The 17,422-nt window shown below is 33.8% G+C and overlaps 2 protein-coding genes across 6 annotated transcripts; both read left to right on the top strand.

Moving 5' to 3' along the window:
• Window positions 1–579: 579 nt before the first annotated feature.
• LOC139871669 (protein NRT1/ PTR FAMILY 8.2-like) lies at window positions 580–4,760 on the top strand. Of its 5 annotated transcripts, none has more exons than XM_071859392.1 (6): window positions 580–632; window positions 828–930; window positions 2,264–2,435; window positions 2,537–2,754; window positions 2,851–3,404; window positions 3,759–4,760. In XM_071859392.1, the coding sequence occupies exons 3-6, from the start codon at window positions 2,291–2,293 to the stop codon at window positions 4,642–4,644; spliced, it is 1,803 nt and encodes a 600-aa protein (XP_071715493.1). In that variant the 5' UTR covers window positions 580–632; window positions 828–930; window positions 2,264–2,290; the 3' UTR covers window positions 4,645–4,760. The 5 variants fall into 5 exon arrangements, with proteins under 5 accessions (XP_071715493.1, XP_071715491.1, XP_071715489.1 ...); XM_071859390.1 differs by having other exon boundaries at window positions 2,248–2,435; XM_071859388.1 differs by having other exon boundaries at window positions 828–949; window positions 2,248–2,435.
• Window positions 4,761–5,828: 1,068 nt separating this feature from the next.
• On the top strand, window positions 5,829–14,726 carry LOC139873184 (uncharacterized). Its single transcript, XM_071861118.1, has 2 exons — window positions 5,829–6,051; window positions 14,046–14,726. The coding sequence occupies exons 1-2, from the start codon at window positions 6,018–6,020 to the stop codon at window positions 14,486–14,488; spliced, it is 477 nt and encodes a 158-aa protein (XP_071717219.1). The 5' UTR covers window positions 5,829–6,017; the 3' UTR covers window positions 14,489–14,726.
• The last annotated feature ends 2,696 nt before the right edge of the window (window positions 14,727–17,422 follow it).

Genomic DNA, 17,422 nt, shown 5'->3' with positions numbered 1-17,422 from the left:
TTTTTTTAAAAGACAAACTCATATACCCATACACGAATTTCACAAATAAATACATGTCCGATTTTGAACCATAAACCACTTAATTGAAAGGGTTATCTAAATACCATTAGGCTATATATGACAACCTTATAAGTTCTTAAAATTTCCTGTCTATTTTTATTAACAAAACAATCATAATAGTAACACATATAACCTTTTTAAACTGAGTCATGACTCATGACATAGCTTGATAGACTGCATACATCTTAGTAAGAATGTTTATCCTTTAGGAATAACTTGAATAGATAAAACCTCAATCTTTTAAAATTCTGATCTGGCCCTGGTTCTGTTTTGACTGCATGTAATTTAAAAGTTAGTAATGAGTTATGAGCAACCTTTCTACATCCTCATATTCTGAATAGTGAATATTGCTTGCAACTATTCAACCAAAGTTCACAACCATTTCAAATCATAGAATAATATTAATAAAAATTAAAATTAAAAAATAAAAATTAAAATATACATCAAAACAAAAGTATCTCCGTCTGATTAAATCCATAAATACTAGTTTAAACCCTTTTCTCATCAGCTCAACATTATGCAAGAAAACACCCACTGCCATTGAAGACCTTGTTATGGTATTTCCCATTTCAGTTTAGTGCAATCCTGTTTTAAATAATACCCCAATTTAATAATTGAACTTTTGTAATCCATTTCCTCCACTAAAAAAAGTTGCATTTATTTCAGCTTTCTTTCTGATGTATTATTCCCACGCCAAGTCAACTTTAGATCAGCTCATGTATATCTCATCTTTCAGTTACTGTTTTCTTTTTCATAAGCATAAGCAGGGACATATATTGGAGTCAACTCAAGCTTGAGTTTGTTACGCTTATAGAAAGTATGACGGTTTGAACTCGACTTTCATAGTGACAAAGTCAAGAATTGTAGCAGGTGCAGTCAACCTCTCTTTGCAAGTCATCTATCTATAATTAATATTAAAATCCTACAAAGATGATGTCATTATCAGGCTAATTTATTTTTTAAGAAAAATTCAAAAAAAAAAAAAGAAAAAAATCTAAGCATGGTAGGTGATGTCATAAATCTAAATAATTTTGAATTAAAATTAAATTTTATTAATTAATTATATTTAAATCTTATTAATAATTATAATTATTTTAATTATTAAAATTATATAATTTTGAATTATTTTAATTAATTATTTTGAATTCAGTACGAGAAGATATAAAAGCTAGACAGAAAGAAACCAATTCTAAATTTATATTTTAATTTACATTTTTAAAATAAAATGACAACCAATATTATCTCTTCTGATTAGATGTGATTTGTTTAATATGCATTTTAGGTGTTTGATAAAATGTTCAGCTGACAAGTTTCTTAGTCGGACTCTGTGATTCTACGGGTCATTAAACTAAATAACTTTAGCATTTACGTTCACTTAATGCCTAAACATATCATTAAATTGTTTCGTTTACACAAACCCGTGGTTCCACGGGTCATTTCACTAGTTAAAGTGTAAAAATTTCTAGAGTACAATCATAAGATAAGTAGTGTTAGTTGAACCAAAGGACCTGACAGCCTAGCAGTATGTGAGGAACCAATTAATTAATCTAGATGTACCTAACGACAGCCAATTTTGTACTCGTAAATATGTGTGAATGTATATACAATAAATCATCCAAATTTAGCCTAGTGGTTAACAGGGCCTGTAACTTTCATGGCTCTGTTGAATAAATAGGCTCTGTTCAATTACCGTTTCTATACAAAAGTTTTTCTTACGAGTATTCAAAAATAATAATTTCAATAATACTAACAAAAACATCGTAGGTACTAGCATCAATTAAAATAACAGTTGTAGAAAACGTAATATAAAATTAAATGGACTCATTTGTGTAAAGTTGGACAATAATTTTGAGACCCTTTTGGATATTTGGCCCTATGCGTTGCCTGCCCCAATATCCGCCCTGGTGGTTAAGTTACTAATATCTTAACAAGAGGTCGTGAGTCAAACTTCATTACGAGCATAAAAACGATATATCAAATCATCCCATATATACCTTTAACTACTTTACCATTTTCACTAGGAATTGAAGCTTTTGATTTCTTGGTCAAGTAACTTTATTTATTTATTTATTTACTGTACTGCTAGATGGCTAAGTAACTTCCCATATATCAGTTATTACTAAACCCTGTACTTATGTGAATCTTTCTCAGGGTTTTACCACTAATTTCAAAGATTAAAATCTTCAGGTCTTAATTGATTTAGTTAAAGGGAGTAAAGAGACCCAAAATTATGGCAGATGCACCAGATACTTACAACAAGATTGAGACATTAGAACAAGAAGATGTGTACACTAAAGATGGCACACTTGATTACAAGAACAACCCTGCTAACAAAAACACTACAGGAACTTGGAGAGCTTGTCCTTACATTCTTGGTACACTTGTAACTTATGCCTTAAAACTTGTACCTTTCTTGGACAACTTAATATCAACATATTACATATGCATAGTAATACGTTGATTCGTGTTTTGGCAGGAAACGAATGTTGTGAAAGATTAGCGTATTATGGAATGAGCACAAATCTATTGCTTTATTTCAAATATAATCTTAATCAACATAGTGCTACAGCCTCAAGAAACCTCTCAAATTGGTCAGGAACATGTTACATAACGCCATTGATAGGCGCATTCGCTGCGGATGCATATCTAGGCAGATACTGGACTATTGCAATCTTTTCGGTCATATATGTTTTCGTAAGTTAAATATCATTTAAATTATGACTTAAAGTTAGAAACTTTAGGCTATCTTGATACGGATTTTGGATTTTTTTCGTGATGTCATATGTATAGGGAATGACATTATTGACGATATCAGCATCTGTTACGGGTCTAAAGCCAAAATGTGTATCGAAAGAGGATTGTTATGCGACCACTACTCAAGTGGCTGTAACTTATGTTGCGCTTTATTTGGTGGCTCTAGGAACCGGGGGTATCAAACCGTGCGTGTCTTCATACGGGGCTGACCAATTTGATGATGCTGATGAAAAGGAAAGGAAGCACAAGAGCTCTTTTTTCAATTGGTTTTATTTTTCAATTAATATTGGTGCATTAATCGCGTCTTCGGTTCTTGTTTGGATTCAAGATAATGTGGGTTGGGGATGGGGATTTGGAATCCCGGCTGTCGCCATGGCGATTGCTGTTTGCTCATTTTTTTCGGGTACTCGTTTGTATCGAAATCAGAAACCTGGTGGAAGCCCGTTGACCCGCATTTGTCAGGTCATCGTGGCTTCTTGGAAGAAACGTCGAGTTGACTTGCCTGCAGACAAGTCAACTTTGTATGAGATTAGGGACAACGAGTCCGCTATAGTAGGAAGCCGCAAGCTTGACCATACCAAAAAGTTCAGGTATGCTTTTATTCGGTAGCGATTCTAGAATTAAAACTCCAAATGGTCATATACAATTTGAGTAGTGCTTTGGAAAAAAAAAAAAATAATTCAAAGAATGGTTGTTTACTTGCATAAAACCATTATTTTTAGAAATATGGAGTCCTATCTTTAAATTTAGTCGTGCCCAATACAATTTGAATGATACTTTGTAACAGAAAAAAATTCAAACTAGTGAGGACCGTGGAACCCACAACCTTGTAGCTATATTCACCGGTACTCTTATTGGACCCACAAAATTTTGAAAAATAAAAATATAAAGACCTAATGATGATGGTTATGAAAGTTTAGAACTGATATTTTTTCAATTCACAGTTTCTTGGACAAGGCTGCAGTGCAGTTGGAATCGGATCATGTAAAAGAATCTGTCGATCCATGGCAGCTTTGCACGGTGACCCAAGTCGAAGAATTTAAAGCTATAATCAAATTGCTTCCGATTTGGGCCACCGGGATCATCTTCAGTACAGTTTATGGCCAAATGAGTAACCTATTCGTGTTACAAGGTTCGTACATGGACATAAATCTTAACTCATTCCAAATCCCACCAGCAGCTCTAAGCATTTTCGACACGTTAAGTGTCATTTTTTGGGTCCCGGTCTATGACCAAATCCTTGTACCCGTTGCCCGAAAATACACGGGCAATAAATCAGGCCTGACCCAGCTCCAAAGAATGGGAACAGGCCTAGTAATCTCGATATTCGCAATGTTAGCCGCGGGGATTTTGGAAGTCGTTCGACTTGGAATTGTTAAACGAAACAATTATTACGATCTCCAAAATATGCCCATGTCGATTTTTTGGCAAGTCCCACAATACTTCTTGATTGGTTGTGCTGAGGTTTTTACGTTTATTGGACAACTCGAATTCTTTTATCAGCAAGCTCCTGATTCGATGAGGAGTTTGTGCTCGGCGTTATCGTTGACTACTGTTGCGCTTGGAAGTTATTTGAGCTCGTTGCTTGTAACGATCGTAACGAATATTAGTACTAAAGGAGGTAAGCCCGGTTGGATACCGGATAATTTGAACCATGGTCAGTTACAAAACTTCTTTTGGTTGTTAGCGATCCTTAGCGTGTTGAATTTCGGGGTTTTTCTGCTGATTTCGAGATGGTACACTTATAAGAAACCAGTTGGAACCATTTCTAGCAAGTTTAAGGACAATGGTACTATTTCAACTGAAAGACTTACAAATTCAGAGCAGTAAAACTATCTGTTCTCTTTAAATATATAGTTCTTGTTTACTATTTATTGTATGTATGTATTGTACTATTTCAATTTCATTTCTTTTTATTGTAACCCTGCATTTTGATTTTTAAGTTGTAACTACAACAACAACAACAACAACAATACCCAATTCCACTGAAGTGGAGTATGAGGAGGTTAGATGTAAACAGTCCTTTCCTCTACCCTAAAGTAAAAGGGAAGTCATTCCTCCACCTAGGATACCTATCGGTCCTCAGGTAGAGGAAGTCGTCCCTCCCTATTCTGTAGAGCAGAGAGGCTGCTTCATAGGGACCTCCGACCAGAAAGAACCATGAAAACCGATATTTGAAGTAAAAAAAAATAAAAAAATTTGATAAAAAAGAAACTTCACCATGAATAAAGTATACTCCAATACGATATTATAGGTAAATAAAGCATATAACAATATAATGTAATATAGCATATAAGTAAAAAAATGTGAGTGTCAAATAAGTAAGTATAACAAGTCAAGTAAGTACAATAAGTATACGTTAACATGTTGGTAAGAAGCATGTAGGTAAAGTATGCAGTTTAAAATAGATGGTATACTATGTAGGCATAGACAAATAAGTAAACTATGTTAGCATAAAAACATGTGATATGTAAGTACGTATAAATTAAATGCTATATAATGTAATACAAACATGTAACCATATAGAGCAATAAAGCATGTGAAAAAGCTACAAAAAGTATAGATATATTATATATACGTAAAGTCCCACGAAAAAAAAAATAATATATGAAGGGCACACAAGCGAGTTGTCAAGAAATATAAGTTGTAACTATACTACCTAAATGTGTAATGAAAACTACTAAAACTATTGAAAAGAATTGTTATGTTTTTTCATACGTAAGTTGTCCCATAAAAGAGTAAGCAAAAAAAACTTGAGAAAGGGTTCGAAACAGTCTATTATTAAAGCTCAGACACTGACTTTGAGTTCAGACTTCCTTCTGGAGCCAGATAAGCCCAATAGGTCGCGTACTCGCGTATATCTGAGCAAACAATTACTTTCCTTATCCGGTCAGCCCGAACATAAAGAACATAACGTCATAACCCGTTTATCGTTAACCCGTTTGACCGATCAAATCTTTAGTCAGACAAGTTAAGTTTAATTTGTTAACACAACTTGAAGGGGTGATGTGTAATAGCATTAAACATAAAGGATTTCAAATAAAAAAATTGCTAAACTAACAATATGTGATTTTATTTCATAGTACAGACACGGAGTAGTATCAGAAAATACTTGGGGTATTTTTACTCACTATTTTATTCCATTAAAATTCCTATTTTTATGAAGTAATATTACTCAAACAGGTTGTAATCTGGTCGTCTCGATGGTTCGCAAAAGCTATAGAACTGTAGAAACAGGTAATTAATTAAACCCTATGTTTTTATCTTATTCTAAATTTCATTTTTCTGTAACGTTGAATTGGGAATTTGTGTTTTCATTTCTTCTTGTGAATGATTGTGATTTTGTGGGTCACTTTGTTGGTGATCGATGTGAAATGAGATTTTGATTAGGATTTAGGGTACTAAATTCGAGTAGTACTTTGGGCTTGTGCAGCTTCTATTACGATCGTTGCCCTCCAACTGTTTGTTAAAATGTCTGGCCCAAATAGTTTAATCTTACGCTCTTTCAGGTGATTACTATGAAGTATGAACAGATAACGTTTAGAATACACTTTCAAATTTCTTTATATATCAATTGTTAACCTTCATTTATATGTATAATGAAATGAATTGGTCATGGGTTCAGTGGCGGTGCTTAGTGTATCACAAAGGGACAAAGGGGTATCTGCCCACCTAGATTTAACGGGAAAAAAAAAAATTTACACTAAAAATAAAAATTACCAAAAAATAAGGTTTTTTTTAGTGTTTACCCGTGCTGACTTTGAATAATTTATTAAATTTTTACACTCGCCCCATCTGTATTCGGGTTCAAGTTCCGCCACTGCATAGGTTTGATTGTTTAAAAAGTCGATGATAATATGATAAGTATCATGTGGTAGCCTAATGCATAATTGACCAACTATTATTGTAATATAGTTCATAAAAATAAAAATTTTGTTATAATTCAGTAGGCTTATAACTACCTTTAGTGGTTCTTGACTGTAGAAGGTATATAGAGATAGAGATACTGTAAAACGGAGAAAACAAAGGTTAAACAAAAGGTATGAGTAATTGGTTTTTATTTATAGAAAAATGTACAATGAGAGTTTGGTGGCATTTGGAATCTAAAGAGAGAGAGAGAGAGAGTGTTTTTGTTAACCAAAAAATACATACAATAAACTCTAACTCAACACACCTATTTATACTCAAAAAATATACTATGCAATATCTATAATAATAATAAAATTATCATCCAATTATTACTTTTATAACACTCCCCCTTGGATGATAATTTTATTAGTGAATAACTAGTACTGCCTCGTTAAAAACCTTGCTAAAGAAAACCCTTTGGGATAAAACTTTAGCTAAGGGAAAAAGAGTGCAGCATAGAGTTGACTCCCCCTCAAGTAGGCAACGCCTGAGTTGTTACATCTTCTGAACATGCCTCATGCCAATATTATGAACGTGTGTTCTGAAAATAGCAGTTGGAAGTGCTTTGGTGAAAAGGTCAGCAGATTTTTTGCTGGACTGAACATATCTCATTTCAATCTGGTTGTCCTTAATGAGATTTTGAGTGTATGAGAAGAATCTAGGGGGTATGTGTTTTGTTCGGTCACTTTTGATATACCCTTCTTTCATCTGTGTTATGCAAGCTACATTATCTTCATAGATAGTTGTTGAACTTTTATTGCGTTCTAGTCCACAAGAATCAGTAATGAGTTGTGTCATTGATCTCAACCAAAAACATTCCCGACTGGCTTCATGTAATGCAATTACTTCGGCATGATTTGATGATGTTGCAACAAGTGTTTGTTTTTGAGAACGCCATGATATTGCGGTACCTCCATTTAGGAATACATATCCATTTTGAGATTTAGCTTTATGTGGATCAGATAAATAACCTGCATCTGCATAACCAACCAAATCTTGTTTTGATTCGTTAGAATAAAATAATCCTAAATCAGTAGTTCCTCGAAGGTATCGAAATATGTGTTTGATCCCATTCCAGTGTCTTTTGGTAGGAGCTGAGCTGAACCTTGCCAACAAATTAACTGCAAAAGAAATGTCAGGTCTTGTACAATTTGTAAGATACATAAGAGCTCCAATTGCACTAAGATATGGTACTTCTGGTCCCAGGATATCTTCATGATCTTCACAGGGACGAAATGGATCAGTGTCAACATTAAGTGATCTAACAACCATAGGAGTACTTAATGGTTTTGCCTTGTCCATATTAAAACGTTTTAAAATCTTTTCAGTATATGTTGTTTGATGTACAAGTAAACCATTAGGCATATGTTCAATTTGTAAACCAAGGCAATACTTGGTTTTTCCGAGATCTTTCATTTCAAATTCTTTCTTTAGAAGTTGAATGGCTTCATGGATCTCTTTATTTGTACCTATGATATTAAGATCATCAACATAAACAGCTATGATCACATATCCGGATGTTGTTTTCTTAATGAAAACACATGGGCAAATAAGATTATTGGTATACCCTTTGCTTATCAAGTAATCACTTAATCGTTTATACCACATGCGACCCGATTGTTTCAACCCATATAAAGACCTTTGTAACTTGATTGAGTACATTTCTTTGGGTTTTGCATTGGTTGCTTCTGATATCTTAAATCCTTCAGGTATCTTCATATATATATCACTATCAAGTGATCCATAAAGATAAGCAGTCACAACATCCATGAGATGCATTTCTAAATTTTCAGAAACTGCCAGGCTGATTAAGTATCTAAAAGTAATTGCATCCATAACAGGAGAATAAGTTTCCTCATAATCAATTCCCGGTCTTTGAGAAAAACCTTGAGCTACAAGTCTAGCTTTATACCTTGTAACTTCATTTTTCTCATTTCTTTTTCGCACAAAAACCCATCTATATCCCACAGGTTTCACATCTTTAGGTGTGAGAATGATAGATCCGAAAACTTTTCTTTTATTGAGTGATTCAAATTCAGCTCGTATTGCTCCTTTCCAATGATCCCAATCATGTCTATTTTGACATTCCATGACAGATTTTGGTTCTGGATCATCATCATCATTCATGATGTCATATGCAACATTATATGAAAATATCTCATCAAGATTTTTCATTTCATTTCGGTTCCATAATATTTTTGAATGTGCGTAATTGATTGAAAATTCCGTATTGACATCATCAATCTCCTCTGCAGAAGGAGTATTGATTTGTAGTTCTTCTTGAACACTTTCTTTTACCTCATTATCAGCTGATTTTCTTTTCCGAGGATTTTTATCTTTGGAACCAATTGGTCTCCCACGTTTCTGGCGTGGCAAAGACTCAAGAATAACATTATTGCCAGTTTTTGGAATTTCAATTCGAGCTGGAACATTTGCTGCTGGTATATATGATTTAGTCACTCTTTTTGTATCTGTAAATGCATCAGGCAATTTATTTGCAAGTTCTTGCATATGCATTATTTTTTGAACTTCGATCTCGCATTCTTTTGTGCGAGGATCAAGATACATTAATTGAGGTTCACACCATGAAACATCATTTTCTTTATTTTTTATTTCTCCCCCTAATCTAGGGAATAATGTTTCATTAAAGTGACAATCAGCAAAACGTGCTGTAAAAACATCACCCGTCATGGGTTCAATATATCTTATTATTGAAGATGTTTCATATCCAACATATATTCCCATCCTTCTTTGAGGACCCATTTTAGTGCGTTGTGGTGGTGCGATAGGGACATAAACCGCACAACCAAATGTTCTAAGGTGGGAAATATTTGGCTGATGACCAAAAGCAAGTTGCAAAGGAGAATATGTATGACTTGCGCTTGGTCTAATGCGAATCAATGATGCAGCATGCAAAATTGCATGGCCCCATACAGATACTGGGAGTTTTGTTCGCATTATCAATGGTCTAGCTATTAGCTGCAATCGTTTAATTAATGATTCAGCTAAACCATTTTGTGTATGCACATGGGCAACGGGATGTTCAACAATAATCCCAATAGACATGCAAAAGTTATTAAATGCTTGAGACATAAACTCACCGGCATTATCTAGTCTCACCCTTTTAATAGTATAATCAGGGAAATGTGCTCTCAATTTAATAATTTGAGCAAGAAATTTTGCAAATGCCATATTTCGACTTGATAATAGACAAACATGAGACCATCTACTAGATGCGTCTATTAGAACCATAAAATATCTAAATGGTCCACATGGTGGATGAATTGGTCCACATATATCACCTTGAATTCTTTCAAGAAACATTGGTGATTCTTTTTCAACCTTAAGAGGTGATGGTCTTATTATCAACTTTCCAAGTGAGCATGATGTACATGGGATAAGTGCATCATGAGGGATCCTTTGATCCGCCAATGGATGTCCATGTGTATTTTGTATTATTCTTTTCATCATTGTTGATCCTGGGTGACCTAATCTCTCATGCCACAAACTGATCATTACAGGATCACATAATTTTTCTTTAACTACCACATTTACTTCAGGTACATTTATATGTGTATAATGTAAACCAGAATGAAGTCTTGGTAGTTTTTCAATTACACGATTCTTATCAGTGATACTTACATATTTTTCATTTTCTGTTGTCACTGACTGATAATCATATCCATTTTGGTATATGTCAGAGAAACTTAACAAATTTCTCTTTGACATGGGAGAAAATAAGGCATTATTTATCAGAAAATTCGTACCATTTGGTAACATGAATTTTGCCTTTCCCATTCCTTTTATTAAGTCCACAGGACCTGATATAGTATGTATAGTTCCTTCCGTTGCTTTCAAGTCTGTGAAATATTTTTTAGATTTGAGTATGGTGTGAGTGGCACCACTGTCTGCAATACAAATATCTCCACCATTTGACTGATTTTTTACTCCAGCAGTATACATCATGAACTTCAAAAAAAATATGAGAAACAAATAATGAGTATATAATTCATCAATATATTACATTCAAAACATGTTACAAACGATAGCACATAATAAGGAAATATGTAGTAAACTAGATATGGTGTAGATTGAAAATCTACAACCATTTATTTAACGAGAACATATAATAGGATATCTATATATATATATATATATATATATATATATATATATATATATATATATATATATATATATATATATATAGATATTAGAAATTTATTCATTAAAGTAGTCACAAGTTGGCTCAGTGATTTTTGTATCAAGGTCATCCACAAGATTTGCTTCTTTTCCTTTTCCCTTTAGAGATTCTTGATACCGATTAATAGAATGCTGATTTGTTCGGCAGTTTTTAGACCAGTGGCCAATTTTACCACATCGGTAACAAGAATCTTCAACATTCTTTGAAGAGCCTTCTTCAACATTGTGATTTGTGGGATTGTATGGTGTTTGGATTTTATAATTTTGTGGATTATTATTTCTTTGTCCACGACCACGACCACCACGACCACCACGACCACCACCACCACCATGACCATTACCATAAGGGTGATTTCGAACATAGTTATGATTTTTATTATTGTTATGGTAATTTCCATGATGATGGTTTTGGCCAATATGGCTACGACCTCTTCCACGCCCTCGTCCATGTGCATTTCTTCTTTTATTATTATTATTATTATTGTTAATAGCATTAGCTTCAGGAAATGCTAGCGCACCGGTAGGACGAGATTCTTGATTTTTCATCAGTAATTCTTTATTAACTTCTGCAACTAAGAGATAAGTTTGAAGTTTGGAAAAAGTTTTATAATTCTGCAATCTTAAATTTTCTTGCACAGTTATATTTGCAGAATGCATTGTGGAGAAAGTTTTCTCCATCATATCAGCATCACTTATTTCTTGACCACAGAATTGAAGCTTTGAACGGATCTTGAACATGGCCGAGCTGTATTCACTTACCTTTTTGAAATCTTGGAACCTTAGATTTCTCCATTCTTCCCTCGCAGCTGGAAGTAATATTTCCTTTTGATTATCGAATCTACTCTTGATACTTTCCCATAAAACATGTGGATCTTTGATAGTGAGAAACATATGTTTTAAGGTGGTATCAATATGTTTGCGAATAAAAGCAATTGATTTTAATTTATCTTGATCGGAACAAGTATTATTTTCTTTTAAAGTTTCTAGAATACCCAATGATCCAAGATTTATTTCTACGTCCATAACCCATGATGTGTAGTTTGTTCCCGATACGTCTAAGGCATCAAACTCAAGCTTTGATAAGTTTGACATTTTCTATTTTCAGAAAGATGAACAACATAAATCATAATCATAATCATAATATTTTTTTTTTTCGTAGATAAATAACAACATGCAATTAGAATTAGTTTAGATTCATAAGTAGTAAACAAAGGAATAATGGTATGATTACAAATAATAAAATCATAAGGGAATATAGGTTCATATTATATTATATTATTAATGATATTATTATAATATATATTATTATAATATATATTATTATAATATATTTTTCTTATTTTAACCTTTAAGATTTACTTTTAATAAAAATACAAACTACTTTTCTTATTTTAACTTTTAAGATTTACTTTTAATAAAAATACAAACTACTTTTTTTATTTTAACTTTTAAGATTTACTTTTAATAAAAATACAAACTATTTTTTCTATTTTAACTTTTAAGATTTACTTTTAATAAAAATACAAACTACTTTTTTTTTATTTTAACTTTTAAGATTTACTTTTAATAAAAATACAAACTACTTTTTTTATTTTAACTTTTAAGATTTACTTTTAATAAAAATACAAACTACTTTTTTTATTTTAACTTTTAAGATTATAAATTTAAGAATAAACATTAGTATGCATGAAATAAATAATGATTAATTGCATAAGTAATCATAAATGTTAGATAACATATAAAGACCCCATCGTATTCGTATTGATCGGAATTAATCTCGACCCATGGTACCGTGTTGTCAAATGACGTGTTGCGTACATAAAGTACCGTGTTGTCAAATGACGTGTTGCGTACAATCATGAGGTCTTATTAACATAAATATAAATGTTAGTGAAGTTAATAAGAGTTAGATTACAGAAAATATAATTCAGGTGGTATAACCGACCATATATAACTTAAATAACATAAATATAAATGTTAGTGAACATAACTGTAAATGTTAGTATACATAAATAAATGTTAGATAACATAAATGTAAATGTTAGTATACATAAATAAATGTTAGATAACATAAATGTAAATTAGGCGACAGTGTCGACCATATATCATTTAGGTGGTATAACCGACCATATATTAGTTAGGTGGCAGAGCCAACCATATTTAGTATAAATGTTGAGATAATCGTGCTGATAACGTGTTATAATTCAGTAGGCTTATAACTACCTTTAGTGGTTCTTGACTGTAGAAGGTATATAGAGATAGAGATACTGTAAAACGGAGAAAACAAAGGTTGAACAAAAGGTATGAGTAATTGGTTTTTATTTATAGAAAAATGTACAATGAGAGTTTGGTGGCATTTGGAATCTAGAGAGAGAGAGAGTGTTTTTGTTAACCAAAAAATACATACAATAAACTCTAACTCAACACACCTATTTATACTCAAAAAATATACTATGCAATATCTATAATAATAATAAAATTATCATCCAATTATTACTTTTATAACAAATTTCCTATTATAGTGCATACCTGGACCTTTTTGTTATTAGTAGTGCATACCCTCATACTTGAACCGAATTCAAAATCTTAATCAGCGACAGGTATGCCAATGATGATGACTATAGGAATGAGAAAAATCAAGAACATGAGATATGAATGGTTCAGCTGCTCAGCTTACATTCATGACCACACTAGCTAGTCATTTTATCATTGAATGAGAGTTAGGATTTACTATTATATTAAGGTTTAAGGATATATAAATATAAATGATTTGGGCCTTTAATTTTTATAAGGATAGGATGCCCTCAGACTCTCGCGTCAGTCTCAACAACTATATGTGCGTATTGGGTAATGCATCGAAAGAACACACTTATGATGACTATTTGCTTAAGATTTTACATATAAGCTTAAAGTTATCAAGTTGTCTACCATGGTGCTGGCACCACTCGATTAAGTTCGGAGGTTCAACTTTAGTTCTTGAGCATTTTCTATTTCGTATACCCTATAATCTGATTGGTATTTCGAATTCTATTCTTGTTAGAGAACTTATTAGAGTTATTAAACTTGATACTTAATTGTACCCATGAGTCAGTCTTGTAACGTTGATTACTCTTTTTCAGTTACTAAATCTTTTACTGCCGAGAAGTACCTAAAGAAAATAGGCTTAGGAAAGGAAGATTACTACTTCTGGAAACAAATAGGCAAAGCACTTTTATGCACATACACCGTATTCGGTGCCATGTGGTTGTTCAACGAAACATCCCCACTTGGTTGGTGGACACTAAAACCCGTACCTAAAGAAGAGAAAGAACTTGCACACCTTTATCAACGAATTAATTACCCTTACCCTGGTGACGAGGAGGCCATGACTGATTTCATCGCGAAAGGTGGGATGATCGGAACAATGGTGAGTGCAAAAGGGACTATAGAAATGGACTTGGGCCCGGAAAATTATCAGAAACAGTTGCAGAAAGAGAAGTTTGATCAGGAAGCACTTAAGTTGTGGTTGAGGATGAAGAATGAAGTTGTTCAAGAACTTAGGGATAAAGGATATGATTTGTAGGTAAAATGGAATGTTTTGGAGTTGGACTTGATGATGCAAGTATAATAATGTTGGGTTGAATCAACTTTTTGATTGAAGTATTGATATTTGGCTGTTGGATGAATTTGTATCTTGATTTCATACAGATCGAGAAGATGGTCAGTTGTTGAACTGAATTATATTAAAGCAGTAGATTATAACTTATTGATGATATTGTTTGTGGATATATTTGTTTAAATTTATCGTCTTGAATGGTACTTGTGGCAATTTTAATCAATTTACTTGAGTTGGTAAATCCCTTATAGAGTATTGTAATTATTTTACACATCTTAAGAAAATTCAGTCATTGTATTAACTTCTTTTTAATTATTTTTTTAAAAGGCAAGTGATTTTGTAAATATAGGATACAATAACAAGAAGTTAGCATATACGACGACTTTGCGAAAAAGTAACATCCTCAAAACAAAATCTATCGAACCAAGCACCACAGAATTACTACACAAAAAAACCACATAATTACTAGACAAGAAAAATAACACGTTAATTTTTGTTGCAACCCTCAATTTCACCTTTTTTCGTACCTTCACCTCCATCTTCTTTTGCACCTTCACTTTCGCCCACACCTTCATTTTCACAATATTCCTTATATTAATTGATTTGTAATAAAGTAAAAAAACCCTAGCTTAAACTCAGTCGCCGCCTCCCCTGTGACATCTCCTCCGGCCGTCGGTTTTCCTCCGGCGGTTCGGAGGACCATCTCCCTCACCCTTTGTCCTTTATTTTTTCTTCTTTTCTTTCCTTTTGCTTTTTCGCTATTGTTTTCAGTTTTAAATTCGAGTGTATCGGTTTTTCGTCGCTGATTTTCAAATCGTGTTTAGACCAACTGTTAAGGTCATTTTGGTGGATTGTGGTTCCGTTCGGGTTCTAATCGAAGTTTCTGGTGTTCCGACCAACTGGTCCAAATTCGGGTTCTAATCGGGTCGTGGTTTAGATCCAATGGATATGGTGTAGATCCATAAGTCGTGGTTCCAATCGGGTTTTCTGGTAATCGGTTTTTCGAGGTATTACGGTTGATCGTTGCAAACTTTTTTTCGTGGTATCTGGTTGGTTGTCGCTAGCAGATCGTGGTTCCAAAATGCAAACCAGATCTATCGATAGGTTGGGTTGTTGGTTTCAGAACACTCAGACTCAAAGAGAATGAAGATTGGTAGAAGATTGCTTATAGTCCCACTGTAATGTTTTCTGCTTTTATTAGTCCATTTTGTCTTGCTACTGTCATTGCTTAGTTTAATTTGATTTGTTGGCCGGTACTAGTGACTTATGGTGGGTTTTCGAGGGTTTAGGTGGTGTTTGTCGGCGGTTAATGGTTGTAGTTTCGGGTCGTAGTTTTGTGTTCATTTCAAACGGGTTTGATAGTCGTGGTTTCGAGTTGATAGTCGTGGTTTCGAGTGCATGTTGTGGATTTTGGTTTTCGGCGATATATGGTTTTAGTTGACGATCTTAGATTATTTATCCGCATACTTCTTTACATTTCACGGTACCACCACTAGGTTAGATTGAGCGTGTTTCAAACTGTTCGGTTTTAGGCTCGGGTGTTGTGTTAGTCGTGGTTGGTTTTTCATCGGTTTACACGCTTTCTTCCAGTGATTGCCGTTAAGTGGTACAGTGCGGTGTTGATTGGTATATCGGGATGCTCCTTGGATTGTTGAATTAGAGCCTAGCTTATTCGAGATTGATGTATTTTAAATCGAGTTGTAATGTGTTTGTCGTGATATCGTGTGTAATGTGAAATCGCTTTTAGTTCTTTTATTGTTGTAATTACTAGCTTCTTGCTAGTTTTATTTTATTATTAATAAAATTATTGCCTTTCAAAAAAAAGAAAAATAACACGTTAAAAAATACCCCATAAAAATAGTGATGGAATTTTAGTTGAAGGAAATGAGGTATGTTGATACCTATTTCCTTATGAGGTAAGGCTTAGTGTATCAGCACAATACTAGAAGTATCTGGCTAAGAATGGGAGAGTGTTGTCGATTGATGTTTACCCTCGGGAAATAATCCCTGCAGACCCGGTTCACAAGTATATAAAATTGTGGGGTGGCTTAATCAATCTTTTGTCCGCTGAGCGCTGAGCTACTAGCCGGATGACTTCTAGTGAGAGAAAGTACTATGTGAGAGAGAAAGGTGAAATCTCTGCTCACAAGTTGTCAGAATGTCTGAATGTGGAAAATGACGACCCAAGGGGTCTATTTATAGTGATAGATCCACCGGATTATTTGGGGACACGTGTTAGATGATGATAAGTTCTGTTATTCGTGATCCGAAATATGCGCTGGATGTGACGTTCTCCGGTCAGGGCTTAAGCGCTAGGCGGCCTTCAGGGCTTATGCATGACGGAAGCAGCCTGCACAGCGGAGAACGCTTGACGGACAGTTTCACAAAACCATTGTTCTCAGTGTTCCTGATGCTATTTTCATGCGAATATTGTGTCTTTATGCGTGTATACGATAGGATACACCATTAAGGTACCAGGTGTTTTTGTCCAACACTTTAAAAACTTTTTGGGGTCTGATATGCAAACTTCTAGACAAGAGCTGGATCAGTAGCTATTTACCTCGAAACTTGCACCTGATGTGGCTTTGAATATAGTAAGACCAGTGTCGAATGATGAGGTTAAGATGGCTATGTTCGGTATTGGGGAAGATAGAGCATCTGGCCCGGATGGTTACTCGTCCACGTTTTTTAAAAAGGCTTGAGACATGGTTGGGGATGAAGTGTGTAGTGCAATCAAAGAGTTTTTTTGTAAATGGGTAGTTACTCACGGAAAGTAATCACACAATCCTTACTCTATTGCCGAAAGTGGAATCTCCATTGAAGGTGAATGATAATCGTCCAATTTTGTGTTGTAATGTCTTGTACAAATGTATTAGTAAGATCATAACGAGCAGGATCAAG

Source organism: Rutidosis leptorrhynchoides, chromosome 10, assembly GCF_046630445.1.
Source record: "Rutidosis leptorrhynchoides isolate AG116_Rl617_1_P2 chromosome 10, CSIRO_AGI_Rlap_v1, whole genome shotgun sequence".
Classification (NCBI taxonomy): domain Eukaryota; kingdom Viridiplantae; phylum Streptophyta; class Magnoliopsida; order Asterales; family Asteraceae; genus Rutidosis; species Rutidosis leptorrhynchoides.
This window is presented reverse-complemented; position numbering and strand designations above follow the sequence as displayed.